The following is a 17,613-nucleotide window of genomic DNA, read 5'->3' on the forward strand; positions in this document are numbered from 1 at the left end:
TGTTGAGCGAACTTGTGTTTTAAGTTCGGGTTATCAAAGAATCTCGTTATGGATTTCGCTACCACGGACCATAATGGATTTAGAATCCATAATGCGATTCTTCAATAACCCGAGCCCGAACTTTAGACGCCGAACTTAAAACACAAGATCGCTCAACACTACTCGTGAACTAATAGGAACCTTTGTACTGGAGTACGGAACCCCCTGTGGCTGCACTGAGCGCTGTACAGGCTGGAGCATGGCTGCTCTGCCTGTGCGAGTGCTGCTCTTCTCAGGCTGGGCATTGATGTGTCTGGCCAGCTCCCTAGTGAAATTGATAGCATTTTAGGCATTAGAAGAGGAGCAATGTGCTGTGTGAGGATACCCTGCACTGCAATGTTTTATGCAGAAGTTCCAGCAGTGCACAGCAATAACAGGCAGGAGCAGCGATGTGCTGTGCAGAGCTCCTGCCTGTCTTCGCTACGCTCTGCTGGAGCCTCTGCATTGAACATCGCAGTGCGGAGTGTCCAGAACTGATATTCTATGGCAGAGCTTTCAGCGGGAGATACAGGCTGGGAGATGTGCTCTCATCAGGACAGTGCTCACTCTAGCGCCTATAATACAACTCAGTATCCGTACACCACATACCTAGCTGTAGTGTACGGATTCTCTGTCCGCTATAGTGATTCAGGAGGCCTCTTGGTTGTAAAATTAGAAAATGAATACATAAAGTATAATAGTAAAATTATATTTAGTGCATTTCTAACACTTTCAAAAAAAATGTACTAGAATTTTTAGATTTTAAGCTTTTACAAGCCCTTGAGAAACTTTTATAGGACGACTACATAGTTAAGGAAACATCAGTGTATAGTCAATTCATACAGCAAATAATATTCCCTGATATTACTTTCCTATTGAAGAGAGGTTCAGCTGTGGTATCAAAAATGGCTGTTGATTGTAGGGCTTAAAGGGGCCCTGTCACTTGCACTGTGCTGCCCTCACAGAGGGCATAGTGTAGTGCAGACCCGTTGATTTTAGCAGTCTGACACTTCTGTGATGGTAGTCAGTACTAACATGCCAAACCGTGCAGCTAACGCTGCGGGCGAGATATGTCCGATACTGCTTGTTGCCTCTCCCCACCTCCTGCTTTGCAAAGGTAGGAAACCTGTTAATCATCCTCCAGAGGCAGGTCACAGTGGGGACAGCAAGCCTCATCGGACTCATCCCCCTCACTGCGCTGGCGTATAAAAGTACTGACTGCCGTACCATTAGTGACAGACCTCTGAAATCAGAAGATCTATCACTACACTATGCAGCATAGTGAAGGTGACAGGTATAATTTAACGCAGGGATGCCCAACCTGTTGTCCTCCAGCTCTTGCAAAACTATATCTCCCAGCATGCCTGGAAAGACTACAGCTATAAGGGCATGCTGGGAGTTGTAGTCCTGCAACAGCTGGAGGGCTGCAGGTTGAGCATCCCTGATTTAAATCATCCACCCAACTACCAGAAGTGGTATTGCCTGTCCCAGACCCCAAGCTGTGTGTGCCCAGAATCTGGCCTGCAATGAGAGACATGCTGTTCCCCCTTGAGTTGATGACAGTTAGAGGCCTTCCAGGATGATAAAGAGGACGTTCCTTATTTGTGACCTTCAATTAGCCGGAGCAGAGAACAGCTACAAAGTGCATCCTTTGCAGTGGAGGGAATGTCACATCTGTGCTTTTCAGTGGACTCAGTTTAATGCTTGATTTCTCCTGTGGAGGCGCTGCAGGCAAACTGAACACTTGCTGCTGGATTTCCGTACATTATTGCTGGGGGTCCTAGTTTGCAATCAGCTTATCATCAGGGTGCCTCTCCTAACAAAAGATCCATTTGAAGGTAGTTTGTTGTTCGGTGTCCAGTGGATATTACTGTATTTTTCATGACAATTTTAGTCCTTGTGTTTGTTAAAGGGAATATTAATTATTAATATTTGGTATACATACACCAATTCTGTCATTTTCCTCTACAGTGTTTCAGCATGGTGTTGGAGATCCGTTATGTCTACATGTTCTCTGAAACCCTTGGGAATTTCTTGAATGTTGTTGGTTCATGTATTCTATTAACTCTCTTGTACTTCCCAGGTTTCTTGCAGTGTTTCTTGCAAGAAATGTGGGTTTACCACAGTGGTTATAGCACTTTTATAAAGCGGGTTTTGGGCCTGTAGAAAAACAAAGGACATGACTTAAACGTTTTTACTGGCGCAAATACTGAGGCCGAACACTAGATGTCAAAGGAATATACTAATGTGATTGTGTATAGTGCCTCCTTTCCTGCCTTGATTCGTTTTGTCCATCACATGCAATCCAGCAGTGGTGGTCGTGCTTGCACACTGTAGGAAAAAGCAGCAGCCTATGCGCGTTCCTGCGTTCCCGGCACTTTTTCCTATAGTGTGCAAGCATGGCCATCGCTGCTGGATTACAGGGTGGTCGTAAGTGTATAATGTGATGGAAAAATGAATCAAGCCAGCAGAGGAGGCAATATGGATAATCACAATACATTAGTAAGTGCCTTGTATTAACTTTCTCTACATGATAAATGTCATTTGCTGAAGTGGGAGCTTTCTCTTACAAATGAAGTTCTGCAGCAGAGATTTGTGCCAACCCAAATGTGCCCCCAAAAGCCAACCACACTTTCTCCCCAGTGTCAGCCAACCAGCATAGGTAACAACTGATGGGTGATACTGAGGCTACTGTCTGTACCTCAAGGCAACATGGCTCCTATTCAAGAATTGGAAAGGGGTATATGAAATAATTATTATGTTTTTTAGTATTGTGGTGAGAGGAAGAAAGGCAGTAGGAAAAAAGTTTTCCTTTATTAGAAAAAGTTTTTCTTCAGGGTAAAAACCAAATGATGTAAAAAGTTAATCATCTTTAGGGCACATGAACAGAGCTTTATCGTGCACTCAGACCCTTTAGAGCAGCATGCTGCGTCCCAAAAGGTCCTTGTATCAGAATCATAGGTACTCCATGTGCCACTGTAATGATGCCCCTGTTTTAAGGCACTGTATTCTTCCTCCAAAAAAGCATAACATACCTCATATAACATAGTTTAATAACATCATTGGGAGTGTTCCTCTGTGTGGCCCCTTATAAAATCAGAGGCACTGTATGGTGCCGACAGCAGGCTATGGAGACTTACAGATCCATTCATCACTGATCCATAATACAGCCATGGGCATGAAGCCTAAATGTATAATTTATTTGATGTCATTTTGCATAGCGTTATCAGTAAATAATGTATGAGGAGCTCTGGTCTCTGTCATTGTGCATGGTGCCCTCATTGATCAATATAAGTTCTGATAGTATTATATAGATACTGACATCAATCCACTGCTCCTGGTGTCGAGCTGTCATGAAGCGACGGTACTCCTGACGGTCATACACCTCCACGGTGACTCGATACACAATAATAACGAGTAACCCAAAGGAAACTATACCCAGAACCAAGCCCAGGATGAGTTTCTGTCTATGATCTTGGATCTCTGAAAATATAAAAATAAAAAGTTTGTTGTTTCCAGCAGTTCAAGACTTAGCGAGTTTTATAAATATAGCAGAAATTCAATAGAAATCAGATTTTTCTTTACTTTTACACACTTGATCATAAGATGCATCTAGGTTTTAGAGAAGAAAAATATTTTTGATCAGACCCCCAAACTTTATCGGATCCCACAATCAGACCCCAATCTTTATCAGACTTCAGATCAGACCCCCCAAAAGGGCATTTCTCATCAAGATAAAAAACTGGGGCAGATTTACTAATCCTATAGAAGGTGTAACCTTAGACTGGTTGCCTATACCCTCACCAGATTTATCACAGGGGCTCAGGCTTGGACAATAAATATGGTACATGGATAGACACTTTTGTCTAATTCTATACCATATTGGTTGGCATAATTTGAGACAACAATTTACCCCCAGAATTGTGGGGCAAATTTATTTTAAAATGTTGCATATTAGGCCACTCCTCTTCCCACAAAGATACCCCTTTTCTTTAAACCACCACTCCTTGTGCTATTCGCAGATAACTTCTCTAAACTAAGCGGTGCCACATTACTCCACATTCTGGTGCAATATACTCCAAAATCTAGGTGCATTGAGCTCATGGCAAACAGGAAGATTGGGAATGGGGTGGGGCTTAACACGTAATTCACTTCAATAGACACTCAGAACACTGTAAAAGAGCTGGAAGCTGAAAAAAAAACTTTTGCAGCTTCTTACAAAACCTCCCCCTGTATGTGTGCAGGGATACTAGGCAGTACCAGGGCATTAACACTACAGAAAGTGCTACCAAGCCTTCCTAGGTGCCTGGATGTCAAGTTTGCCTATATAAGTGTCAGGGATTTCTCACTGTATAGGCAAATTTGACATTCATCCATGTTGGATACATGGATTACAAGTCTTGTGGAGGTGGACACACTGACCATGAAATGTTACTCTTACATTGTGCAAGTAACCTAGCTTTCCCTGGACCCTCACTATTTAGGAATGGGAGGGGGATTTATCTTATTTTGTTTTCTGCAGTCTATTACAGTTCTATATGATTGTAACACAGCTTTCCTAGGACGCTGAAAGGCAAATCTGCCTAGCTATTACACTATTTAGGAGTGAGGACAGGAATTTATCTTGATAGATTCAGCATTCTGCAGTCTTAGGGCTCTTTCACACGAGCGTATCCCTTGCGGGAATCGGGCTCCGTGGGAGAGAGGGATTGTGCAGTCTGGACTTCAGAAGCGCACTGCATTATCATGATTGACAATGCTATGTCCCTCTGCGTGACCTTTCTGTAACAGAATCATACTGACAACTTTATGTCAGTATGATTCTGTTACAGAAAATTCACAAAGGGGCACACAGCATTATCAATCATGATAATGCTGTGTAGTTCTGTGGTCTAGACCGCACAATCCCTCTCTCACAGAGCATGATTTCCACAAGGGACACGCTCATGTGAAAGAGTCCTTACTGTTCCACTTGGTGGTAACCCAACTTTCTTACGACCCTGGAAGGCAAATCTATTTAGCTATGGCACTATTTAGGAGTGAGGAGGGGGGTTTATGTTATTAGATTTTGTATTCTGTAGACTGTTTTACAGCTCCACGTGGTGGCTATGAAATAAAGGAGCCAGCCCTAGGAAGCAGGTAAGTTCACACTTCAGTTATTTCCATCAGTTATCGTAAGCAAAAGCCAGGGGCAGGTCAAAAACATAGAAAAGGTGCAAATCTTTCTATTATACCTTACCTCTGAGTAAGCTTCACTACTGGTTTTGGCTCAGAATCACTGATGCAAATAACTGAGTGTGAACTGAGCCTAGGTATGCTTTTCTTCACAGATCTGCTCAGGAAGATGAGGGTTTGCCAAAACTACCTCAAAAGGTGCACAACTACTTTAAAGTCAGGGCAGACATTATTTGCATTTTAGTTTTTCTAAACGTGTTTTCTTATGGTGAATGTCATATCTATTTGGTCTACGAACGAAGCACAGATTTTCAATTCTATTTACTATGAGAGATTTTTCTTTTACTAGAAATTAAGGGAAGGAAAGGACCAACTGCTCAGTCTGAGCACATCCCTGACTCAGAAACTGCTTGTCACTCCTCCAGGCCATTCAGTTGAATATCATTTGTGGTCAGGGCACCGATGGGAGAACGTAACTCCTACCTGTTGATGTATAACTAAAGCGGTTAGATTTGTGCCGAAACCGCGCCGTTGTGGGGATACCTGAAGGAGGGCATCCCCTTGGTGTGAGAAACTAAGGGTGGGAGTGTTGAAACGACGTTCGTTGAGGGAGAGGGCATGCTGTCCTGATATAGGCAGCAGTGCCCCTCCCACAAATACAGGCCAATGAATCGGCCTTAAAACTAGTCTGTCTGCATGGCCTACTGTCATACTCCACCCTACAGGATGTGATGTAGGAGGACTTCCTATCTGCTCTTGAACACTTTCAACAAAAACCATCATCATCACCTTGCTTTTCCTTTACAAGAATATGAACGAAATCTCCATCCTCCGTGACGTGGAAAGTTATAAGTGAGTCTTCCCCTTTCTCTTGGCACCAGACGTCCTTCTCCTTCCCACTCCACTCTGAAGCTTTCAGCATGGTGACTTTGACATGGCCACAGTATAGGGTGCAGTTCTCCTTCAGCAGTTCGGTTGTAAACGCCTTACACTCTGCACATGCACTGCAAGAAATAAGTAGAAAAAAAACGTAACTTTCTAGCTATGATCTATAGTTACTTCAAAAAAGAAATTCATTTAAAGAGAGTATGTCACTAGGAAATTCACAAATAAACTAAGCATGCTGCCTTGCGGGGCCAGCTCAGCCGCATGTAGTGATATCACTTAATTTCACTTGATCCGTTGCTTTATTCTAGTGAACAAAGGCTTTTAAGGGTGTGACACAACATGGCTTTGGTTGTGTACCGCGCAGTTGACCAGTCTGTAGTGGGCTATAATTAAACTAATGAAACCGAGCTGTTGCGGTGCAGACCCTTCAATACTGAGCGACCATTAACAAAGACAGACTAAAAAAATGTGGACTTCATTAGTTTAATCTGAGCCCACTGAGGCCATAGGGATGCGTGATACTCAACTGGCCGCATCACAACTGGAACACGACTGCGCCGTTTGGTTATACCTTGCTTAATCTATATGCAAATGAACAGTTAAAGAGGATATGCCCCCATTGTCTGATAGGTGCGGGTCCCACCTCTGGGACGTACACCAAGAACGGAGGCCTGAAAGAGTGGTACACTGTGCAGCCTCCCTCCATTCATTTCTATGAGGTTGCAGAAAATAGCTGAGCACTGGCTCGGCTATTTCCATCAGGCCCATAGAAGTGAATGGGAGCGGTGGCGACGCATTCACAGTGTGCTCCCATTCACTTCTCTGTTCAGACATTGTGCTACTTAAAGGGAACCTGTCACCAAAAAATCGCCTATTGAGCTGTTAAGAGTACCTTATAGTGCTACATAGTTGTGTCCTATAGCACTTTTTCGTCCTTTTCCTGCATTTATCGTCACTAAGAAATCAATGTTTTAATCAGCCGCTGCCCCGTGTTTCAAGTCAGGCTTGAAGTCAAGGGGGCATGCGGGCTGAGAGCGGCGTGTCAATCAAGGCGGCGGGAGGCGGGGAGAGCAGGATTGGAGATGCCTAGGCCGCTGCCCCCTTGACTTCAAGCCTGACTTGAAACACGGGGCAGCGGCTGATTAAAACATCGATTTCTCAGTGACGATAAATGCAGGAAAAGGACGAAAAAGTGCTATAGGACACAACTATGTAGCACTATAAGGTACTCTTAACAGCTCAATAGGCGATTTTTTGGTGACAGGTTCCCTTTAAACATGATGCCTACCATTACGTGTGATATGTATTTTATAGATAGTAAGAAATGAAGCATATTTGCTATTTACATGCTGTTATAAAAGCCATCAGGTGCAGAGTTATGACATTTACTTAGTATTGCGCCACCTGGTGTTCAAAGCGTATAGCAATGTGCATGTCCATCTACTGCACTTCGTATTGCTGGTCAGGCATGCTGCCGCTGCCAGGTTTCTGCATAGTGATCTTCTTTTCACTGCACAGCAGGTAATAGAAATCATTATTCTTCCCTGTCTTCAGTACAGAGTTGCTTATAAAAATGTGTCTCTTCCTATTTCTATTATCTGCTCTGCTGTCATCACTATGCAGAAACGTGGCTGTGGGAAGGATGACTGGTCATGACCAGCAATACTCAGCTCAGTACATGGACATGCATGTTGCTATTTGCTTTGATCACCAAGTGGTACCATACTATGTAAGTAAATGGCATAACTTTTTGCTGAATCATTTTTCTATAAGCATATACATGGCAAATATGCTTCATGTTTTATGGTTTATAAAATAAATATGATATGTAATGGTGGAACAATCCCTTTAAGGGTTATAAGCTAGCAATCTGGCTCTGTGCAGTCCCAGCTAAAACCTTGTAGTTACCTGTACTTCTGGCATGGCGTCTGGCATCCAGGGCAGTCACTGCACAGCTTGTTGAAGTAGCCCTTGTCACAGACACATTTGCTGCATTGGCACTTTCCATGTCCACTGCATATACCATTAGGTGTCATACAAGCGCTGGTATCCAGGCTGCAGCCGCATGCGCTGCCGGTGTAGTTGGAAGTACACTTACAGGTACCACAATTACAGACTCCCCTGCTGAGACCTGAAAATGAAGGAAGAACATTTACCTATATCCATGAGAATTATTCTAGCTACCAATGCTTGCCATAAGGAACAAGTCCTGGTCATAATGGGGTAATACTCGAGTTAAAGGGTTTTTCCTGATATTGATGACCTATCCCTCAGGGTAGGTCATTATCCAATCGGTGAGGGCCTGACACCCTGCACCCACCCCACCCCACCCCACGATCAGCTGATAACTGCGACCACTAGCACTCTGAACTTAGCTGCAGGCACAGCTCCAAAGTATAATGGCCGTAACCCAGCCCGGCCACTGCACTTTTAATGGAGCTCTGCTTCCGGCTCCGTTCAGAGTGCTAGTTTCTTTGCAGGAGGGTGTAGGATGGGGGACCCCCTGAAATCATATATTAATGACCTCAATATCAGGAAAGACCCGTTTCATTTTCTCCTTCCCTCCTCTGATTTTTAGAATGAATGGCTCTGTAGAACCCATACACCCCTTTGGCACTGTTCAGAGATTTCTCTTACTGAAAATCTAACTTCAATAGTCCTTTGCTAATAATGTTTCATATTTTCAGTAACAAATCTCCGAGCAGTGACAAAGGGGTGTATGGCAATGCTAGTCAATGGTGGTTCAAGATCACAATAGGGTCTTCTCACATGTATTTATGACTTTTGTCAGAATCTTCCATTCAAAGAAGGCAGTAGACCAGGGGCAAACACTGGATTTTTTAAAGTGGGGTTCCAAGCCTGTTAGTGCTTATGGTGGAGATGACAAAATCCCTCTTTCTCCTCTGTATTTTGCAGATACTACAGGGATTTATGTACAATTGGCATCTACGGTTAGGATGGTGTAGGTGTTAATGGAAGTTTTCTAGGGCAGAAAAGCATATATATGTAATTTAACTGTATTTCATCTAAACTGGTTAAAAATTCTTTATAGAATTTAGATCTCAGGGTTTTTTATACTGAGCTTCTAGTCTTCTGCTTTCCTCCAAACTGCCATAGAATGACATGATAAAATTCTGCCTGCTTGCAGTGACCACTAGGGGGAGCTCACTCCATAAGAAATTATACACTGCCACCAAATCTTATAATAAACAAATCCCTAAGCACTAAGCTCCCCCTAGTGGCAGCAGAAATAATTTTTTATCATTTAACTACATTTCTCATGTAAAGCCAGATGGGTTTCCTGGTACAGTGAAACCTTCCAAAAGGCCACCTCTTTGAGTAGACCACCTCGTTATCCAGACTGATTTACAGTTCCTATCATATATATGATGCACACTGGCCATCTGCTTTGAGAACCCACCCCTGATATACCACTTTCAACTGCAGATTTGTGTCATCTCAACAGCGTTTTACTGACAGTCTGTAGTTTGTGTCCCAGTCACAGACTACAGACTACCAAAACCAGTAGTTGGAAGCTCACCCAGTGCTTTTGGACCACTCTCCAGGGATATAGAAGGTAATTTTTTATATGAAGTATTTAGAATGAATTCACAATGGGAACTGTTTCTTCATTTACCTCCACATAGCTGTCCTTCATATCTTTCACAGCTCGCGTCATCACACTCGCAAAACTGTCCTCGTACGTGCTTATTGCATGCGCAGCGCCCACATTCACACTTTCCACGTCCATTACACGTCAGTGCGCCATTGATGCAGCCTTCATTGGAATCATATTTGTTTTGGTGGCATTCACAGTGTTTTCCTTTATAGCCATCCACGCAGCTGCAAAAGAAGAACTTCACTGAGTAATATGAAATCCGTGGGCTGCAGAGCGTGACAGCTTCTGGTATTTAGGAGCCTTAGCTGGTAGCCTCCTTATTCTGTAAGGTTACCATCCTAGAACATGTATATGAGTCAGAAGTTCAGGTTTCACTAGGGGTGCTACATGTTTTGGGGTAGGGAACTCACTATTGAAAAGAACCATGGAACAAGTGACCCTCACAAAAACTAGCTGCACATAAAAGTGAGCCATCAACCAAATTTAAATATTAATTTTATCTTCTCCTTTTAATTTTTACCTTGGGAAATGCAAATACTGCAATTGACCATACACCTTCCAGACTGCATAAATAGAGTAGAATTAACACAGAGAAATATAGGAGAGAATTTATTAAGACTGGTGTTTCATATGCAGGTCTTGGTATAAAGTATCCCCTAGCTTAAAGGTGTTGTGCAGTTTGTTTAAACTGATGATCTATCCTCTGGATAGATCATCAGCATCCGATTGGCGGGGGTCCGACACCCGGGACCCCCGCCGATCAGCTGTTTGAGAAGGCAGCGCGCGCTCCAGCAGCGCAGCGGCCTTGTCACTTATTACCGCAGGCTCAGTGACATCACGACTTGTATAACTGGCCTGGGCGCGGCTAAGCTCCATTCCCTTGAATGGAGCTTAGCCCCGCCCAGGCCAGTTAATACAAGTCGTGACGTCACTCGGCCGGCAGTAAACAGTGAGAAGGCCGCGGGGGTCCCGGGTGTCGGACCCCTGCCGATCAGATGCTGATGATCGGATAGATCATCAGTTTAAACAAAGTGCAGAACCCCTTTAAAGGGGATGTCCCACAAAAATATTCTGCAGTTTTTAAGCCAGCTTCTGGATCTGAATACTTTTGTAATTGCATGTAATTAAGAATTGAGCATAACCACTGAGTTATTCAATAAAATGTATCTGTCTAGCGCCACCTATGTTTTTTTTTCTTGCTTAGTTCCATCCTTCAACTGCCTCCTGCATTGTGATAGGGAGAGAGCTCGCCCCATGCTTGAGGAAGAAATAGCCTAGAAGGAGAGCTGAAAAAATAGCTAAGAAGTGGGCGAAACGTTGCATGCATTTGGGTTGATTGTAATTGGACCTCCATTTATGGATTTGGGATGCTGCTTCCATTCTTTTACGTCACCCCCTGAGCTGCCAGCTTGAATATATATCTAGCAGAGCAATTGGAGCAATGAATGTGGAGATCTCTGGATCCATGTGAGGTACAGGGCTGGTTCTAGCTTTGTTAGGCTACTTTCACACTAGCGTTCGGGGCTCTGCTTGTGAGTTCCATTTGAAGGCTCTCACAAGCGGCCCCGAACGGATCCGTCCAGCCCTAATGCATTCTGAATGGATGCGGATCCGCTCAGAATGCATCAGTCTGGCTCCGTTTGTCCTCCGCTCCGCTCAGCAGGCGGACACCTGAACGCAGCTTGCAGCGTTCAGGTGTCCGCCTGGCCGTGCGGAGGCAAACGGATCCGTCCAGACTTACAATGTAAGTCAATGGGGACGGATCTGTTTGAAGTTGACACAGTATGGCTCAATTTTCAAACGGATCCGTCCCCCATTGACTTTCAATGTAAAGTCAAAACGGATCCGTTTGCATTATCATGAACAAAAAAAACAAAAAAAAAAATTTTTTAATTTTTTTTTTTGTTCATGGTAATGCAAACGGATCCGTTCTGAACGGATCCAAGCGTTTGCATTATAGGTGCGGATCCGTCTGTGCAGATACCAGACGGATCCGCACCAAACGCAGGTGTGAAAGTAGCCTTAAAAAGAGATTGTCATGTTCTATATGATGTCTGATTTTCATTTTTCACATTATTCATGGGATAACCCCTTTAATGTGCCAAATTTTTAGAAAAGTGGCAAGCATGGTGTAAGAAAGTCGCATAATTCTGTGTAAAATGTGGCTTGTGCAAACACTTGAGGCTTTTCTATGCCAGAAAACTGGTATAGAAGCCTTCATAAACTCCCTCCCAAATGAGTCTTCAGGAAACCTTCCACCCCTTTTTGTAAAACCTGTTCTGGGAAGTTCTGGCATCATGTCAATGCGGCCATATGACTGTACTTGTGTATTTTGCACACACACATCTGTGCATGTACAGGTGCATCTACTGGCTAGAGCCCGTGGACAATAATGTGATGTTTTTTTTATACAATCAGTTAGCACAGACATGGCCAAATTCAACCTTGAATCTGATTTTCACTTGAGTAGTTCTCTTATCACCTGCAGATGCCACAGCTGTAGTTTCCATAACCCCCTGTGCAGTAACTGGAGAAGGCCTCCTCATCCTTGCAGTCACAATGACATACAGGCTCAACGTCCACATTTATCTCTTCGTTGAATCCCAGCACCCTGAGCTTGAAGCTCTGGAGTCCATCCTGGCAAGTCTTCTCATCCATCCATAATGTCACGTTAAAATCTACCTGTGAGAATTCAAATCAGGACAAAGTCAGATTTAATCTCTGGTTCCTTACTATTTCATACAAAAAACCACAAGATCTTGTGAAATGCATGTCATGATGCTGGACAGATCTGCCTATACATCAAAATCCATCTAGAGGAGGGGAGGAGTGCAGTTGTTTGTAATCTGCGACCCATAATGACTCCCACAGCCAAGAAACCAAAAATCGAAGACAGACTGCAAATCTTACTAGAAATTGGTGCGGATAACCTTGTCAAATGGAAAGGATGAATTCCTTTTTAAGCATATTTTCACCATAGAATACAATTTTTCATGTAGAATTAAAGGGGATGTCCCACAAAAAATATTCTCCAGTTTTCAAACCAGCACCTGGATCTGAATACTTTTGTAATTGCATGTAATTAAAAATTTCGTATAACCATTGAGTTATTCAATGAACTCTATCTGTATAGCGCCACCTGCTGTTTGCTCTTTTTCTAATTTCTCTGTCCTGCAACCTGAGATGGAAGCACATGCTCAGTTCCATTCTTCAACTGCCACTAGCAGCGGCAGACAGAACAAGCCCTCTGAGACAGGACATGCCCCCATGATCGGCCAGCTTGAAATAAACCTAGCAGAACAATTGGGGCAATGAATGGGAGATCTCTGGATCCATGTGAGGTACAGGGCTGGTTTGTCATGTACTATATGATTAGACTTGAGCGAATCGACCTTCAGATCATAGATCCCAAGTGGATTTGTTCAAAAACTTCGATGTTAATGCTGGTTCAGTACAGCATTAAAATGTATTGGCTCCATGGAGCCAAACTTTGTCTCGCCCAAAGTCGCGCTAGACTTCGGTGAATCCCTACTGTACTGAATGATATCTGCGTACTTAAAAACATTTTTAAATAGGAATCCAAAGTGGGCTTTGGTACTGGCTGAACCCCCCATACCAAAGCCCACTTCGGATTCCTATTTTAAAATGTTTTTAAATACGCAGATAGGAATACAGTAGTAATTCACCGAAGTCTAGCGCGACTTCGGGCAAGACGAAGTTTGGCTCCACTGAGCCAGTATATTTTAATGCTGTACGGAAACAGCATTAACATCGACGTTTTTGAACAAATCAACTCAATCTATGATCCATAGGTCGATTCGCTGAAGCCTATAAATGATCTCAGTTTTTTTTTTGTTTTTTTTTTATATAACTCCGGTATATTTACAGAATTTTTTCAGACAATAGATATTTCAGATTGAAAGAAGATACAGAAGATTTGGCTCATGTGTCTGTGCATGTAATAAGTGTTTCCAGTGCAAGCACAGAGGAGCATGTGTCTGGGGCAGCAGCCCCCTGGTTAATCATGTGACCGCCACCATATTGATTGCCAAGGCACGCGACAGAGGCTAGCATCCACAATTTCCATGGGCAGCGGGGGGCACTGAATTGGGGTGCCCTGGTAAAAAATAAGGGGTCTTGGGGGTTCTTATGCTAGTGGCCAAAATGGCATTTTAGGCATTTGTTTAGAAAGTGGCCAACCCCTTCAAAGGGGGTTTCTAGGGGGATATTATTCATGCAGGCTCATGTCCTGAAAAACGCTGCAGCTCACACCTCCTACACTGAAGGGGTTAAAACATTAAAGTGCAGTGAAGGCCTAATGCTTCCTCAAGATTAAAACTGTTCATGCTCTTTCCTGTATTACACCTCCACACGGCACCTGTAGACTGCCAAGAGGCCATGCTGGATCTGTGCAAAAAGAACACTGGGGAAGATTTATCAAAACTGGTTTAGTTGCCCATAGCAACCAGTCAGATTCCAACTTTCATTTTCAGAGCTCCTTCGGAAAAATGAAAGAATCAATATGATTGGTTGCTATGGGCAACTAAGGCTACTTTCACACTTGCGGCAGTGTGATCCGGCAAGCAGTTCCGTCGTCAGAACTGCCCGCCGCATCCGCTGATCTGGATGTGACTGAAAGCATTTGTGAGACGCATCCGGATGCGTCTCTCAAATGCATTGCAAGAATGGATCGTCTCTCCGCTTGTCATGCGGACTGACGGATCCGTCTTGTATGTTTTTTCACATTTTTACCGGTCTGTGCATGTGCAGACCGGAAGGACGGATCCGGCATTGCATGCTGCGATTTTATCTTTTGCCGTATCAGTCAAAAAGACTGAACTGAAGACATCCTGATGCATCCTGAACGGATTGTTCTCTATTCAGAATGCATTAGGATAAAACTGATCAGTTCTTTTCCAGTATAGAGCCCCTAGGACGGAACTCAGTGCCGGAAAAGAAAAACGCTAGTGTGAAAGTAAGCCAGTTTTGATAAATCTCCCCAAGTGTTCATTTTGCACAGATTCTGTCGGCACACCTCCATTTAAAATTTGAGACACAAATATCTATCTATCTGTTTATCTATTTACCTGTTATCTATCTATCTGTCTGTCTTCTATCTATTATCTATCTATCTATCTCTCATATCTATCTATCTGTCTGTTTATCTATTATCTATCTATCTATCTATTATCTATCTATATCTATCTGTCTGTTTATCTATTATCTATCTATCTATCTATCTATTATCTATCTATCTATCTATTATCTATCTATCTATTATCTATCTATCTGTCTGTCTGTTTATTATCTATCTATCTATCTATCTCTATCTATTATCTATCTATCTGTCTGTTTATCTATTATCTATCTATCTATCTATTTACCCATTTACGTACCATTTGGTTTATTTTGACCCCTGAGCACAGACCGTGTGGCTTCCCTTGCTTCGTCAAGTCAGGACAATGGGAATCATAGGAGATGTGAATTCCTTTTGGTAACTTCACATGTTCCAAGTTCACCGTGGATGACAAATTCTGAAAAGAAAGACAGAATTAGCTAAAATCTGTAAATTCTTTTCTTGGCTTTTCTACTGTAAAGTATAAACTACTCACATTGTAGGCTTGAGAAATCAGATTAACCACGTTGCTGGAATCTTCCTTCAATTCACCCACTGCAGATTTAGGAATCAGCTCACTTAGCCCCTACAAAGACATAACAATACGGCCTTCTGCATTCTGTTTTATCCTATTTTTTACATTTTATTCTATGAGGAGTAGTGCAAATGTCAAAAACCTAGCAGTAAATGAGATGGTGTTACAGTGATTATTGCAGTACAGATCTTACAGAACCCCATCATTTACATAGCTCAAGAAAGGATCTACTGTTATATCTAAATACACACTTTGCTGAGCTGAGTTTGTCATCTGGCACTACTCTGTGCACATTTATCCATAATGGCTTGATAATGACACCATACAAAGGAAAATTGTGTGTATTTTAGTAGGTTGAACATTTTGCCATGTTAATGCAGTACATTTGTGCAAAGTTTAAAAAGTGACACTTTCACTATTGCTACATCTGTATATGAACTGTATACCTAGCAGAACATTTTGCAGTGAGAGATCTACAGAGTAATCACAGAAATGAAATTGTATACTTAGAGGGGTTCATCTCACACCTTGATAGATATCACTTGGATATATTGGACCTGCACCTATCTGACATAGATGGCATATCACTAGGACAGGGATGGCCAACCTGCGGCTCTTCAGCTGTTGCAAAACTACAACTCCCAGCATGCAAAGACTGCCTACAGCAGGGCATGGTGGGAACTGTAGTTTTACAACAGCTTGAGAGACGCAGGTTGGCCATCCCTGTCCAAGTGATATGCCATCTATCTCTGAGTTGAGCCAACTGCATTAAGGCTATGTTCACATCATATTTCCATTATCTGCTTAGATACACTAGAAAACATATATGGATGCCAAGACAAGGGAATGGACTTCAGTATTAATCCAGAGCATAGCACCCCTAGTGGTCAGTCTGAAGCTCACTAAATCCCAGACTGGAAAGTCAGTGGCAGTGAAGCCCAGTTACTCCTCCTAAATAGATGTCTTTTTTGTACGCACCTGATAGGTGGGGAGGACATTACTTGTGACCGCAAATATAGGTTGAATATTGGCTGCTGTAAGGATCTGCGAAAGATGCCCCACTGATGGATAATCCTGTACAAGAGACACATGGAGAATGAAAGGTTTCTTCCAGTCCAGAGGTTATAATGGGCATAATGAGGACTAGGGGTATAATGATTAGAATGACTCACAAACATATTACTGTTGTAATACTCTCCATTCTCATTTAGGTGGCAGTGCCCATCGGTGGGGATATAGATACCACCCAATTTACCATCCCCTGCCATGTGAAACACATCATCAGAGGCAAAGACCAACAGCCGCGTAACGTTCCTCCAGCCGATGTGATCCTGCAATAGAGATTTCATTCATAGAGGAAGTGATCTAGTATATCTGATAGACTACCATAAAGGGATTGTCTAATGTTCTATATCTTACTTCAGCCTATCATGAGCGCAGTGTCTATCTATGAGCCCACAGTATGTAAGACCTTGTCTATGGCTAGGAGCACATTTATTGCAGACAATTCACAATCTTTCTTGGTCTTGCACATGTTCTGTTATGCAGTCTAGGTACCATTTACCCTCTTACAGTGCCTTGAAAAAGTACTCATACCCTTTAAAATTTTCCAGATTTTTTTCACATTACACTCACAAATTTAAATATATTTTATTAGGATTTTATGTGATAGACCAACACTAAGTAGCACGTATGTGTAAAGTGAAAAGAAAATGATACGTTTTTCAAAATAAAAAAAAATAAAAATCTGAAAAGTGTGGTGTGCATTTGTATTCAGTCCCTTGTACTATTATAAATAGAATCCAATGTGACTAATTTTGCGTTTGTAAATGTGACTAATTGCCTTCAAAAGTGACCTAATTAGTAGAGTCCTCCTGTGTGTAATTTATTCTCAGTATAACTACAGATTTTCTGTGAAGGCCTCAGAGGTTTGTTAGTGAACATTAGGGATCAAACAGCATCATGAAAACTAAGGAACACACCAGAAAGGTCAGGGAAAAGTTGTGGTCCAGCTAAACTGACAGCCCGGCAAAGTGAGTACTAATTAAAGAAATAGCCAAGAGGACCATGGTCACTGTGAAGGAGCTGCAGAGATGCACAGCTCAGGTGGGAGTATCTATCCACAGGACAACTATTAGTTGGGTACTCCACAAATTTGGCCTTTATGGAAGAATGGCAAGAAGAAAGCAATTTTTGAAAGCAAGCCATAAGTAGTCCTGTTTGCAGTTTGCCACAACCCATGTAGGGAACACAGCAAACATG

At 42.6% G+C, this 17,613-nt stretch overlaps 1 protein-coding gene across 2 annotated transcripts in view; it reads right to left on the reverse strand.

Moving 5' to 3' along the window:
- Positions 1–532: 532 nt before the first annotated feature.
- The window catches only part of ITGB7 (integrin subunit beta 7), a 140,164-nt gene continuing 123,083 nt past the window's right edge, over positions 533–17,613 (reverse strand). For both annotated transcript variants that reach the window (XM_040425792.1, XM_040425794.1), the window contains 10 exons: positions 16,524–16,682; positions 16,330–16,425; positions 15,313–15,402; positions 15,097–15,234; positions 12,183–12,382; positions 9,719–9,924; positions 7,990–8,212; positions 5,983–6,197; positions 3,341–3,501; positions 533–2,178 (listed from right to left, as the gene is read on the reverse strand). In XM_040425792.1, coding sequence (XP_040281726.1) covers positions 2,080–2,178; positions 3,341–3,501; positions 5,983–6,197; positions 7,990–8,212; positions 9,719–9,924; positions 12,183–12,382; positions 15,097–15,234; positions 15,313–15,402; positions 16,330–16,425; positions 16,524–16,682 — 1,587 coding nt within the window. In that variant the 3' untranslated portion in view covers positions 533–2,079. The remainder of the gene's footprint in view (positions 2,179–3,340; positions 3,502–5,982; positions 6,198–7,989; positions 8,213–9,718; positions 9,925–12,182; positions 12,383–15,096; positions 15,235–15,312; positions 15,403–16,329; positions 16,426–16,523; positions 16,683–17,613) is intronic.

Source organism: Bufo bufo, chromosome 3 (assembly GCF_905171765.1).
Source record: "Bufo bufo chromosome 3, aBufBuf1.1, whole genome shotgun sequence".
Classification (NCBI taxonomy): domain Eukaryota; kingdom Metazoa; phylum Chordata; class Amphibia; order Anura; family Bufonidae; genus Bufo; species Bufo bufo.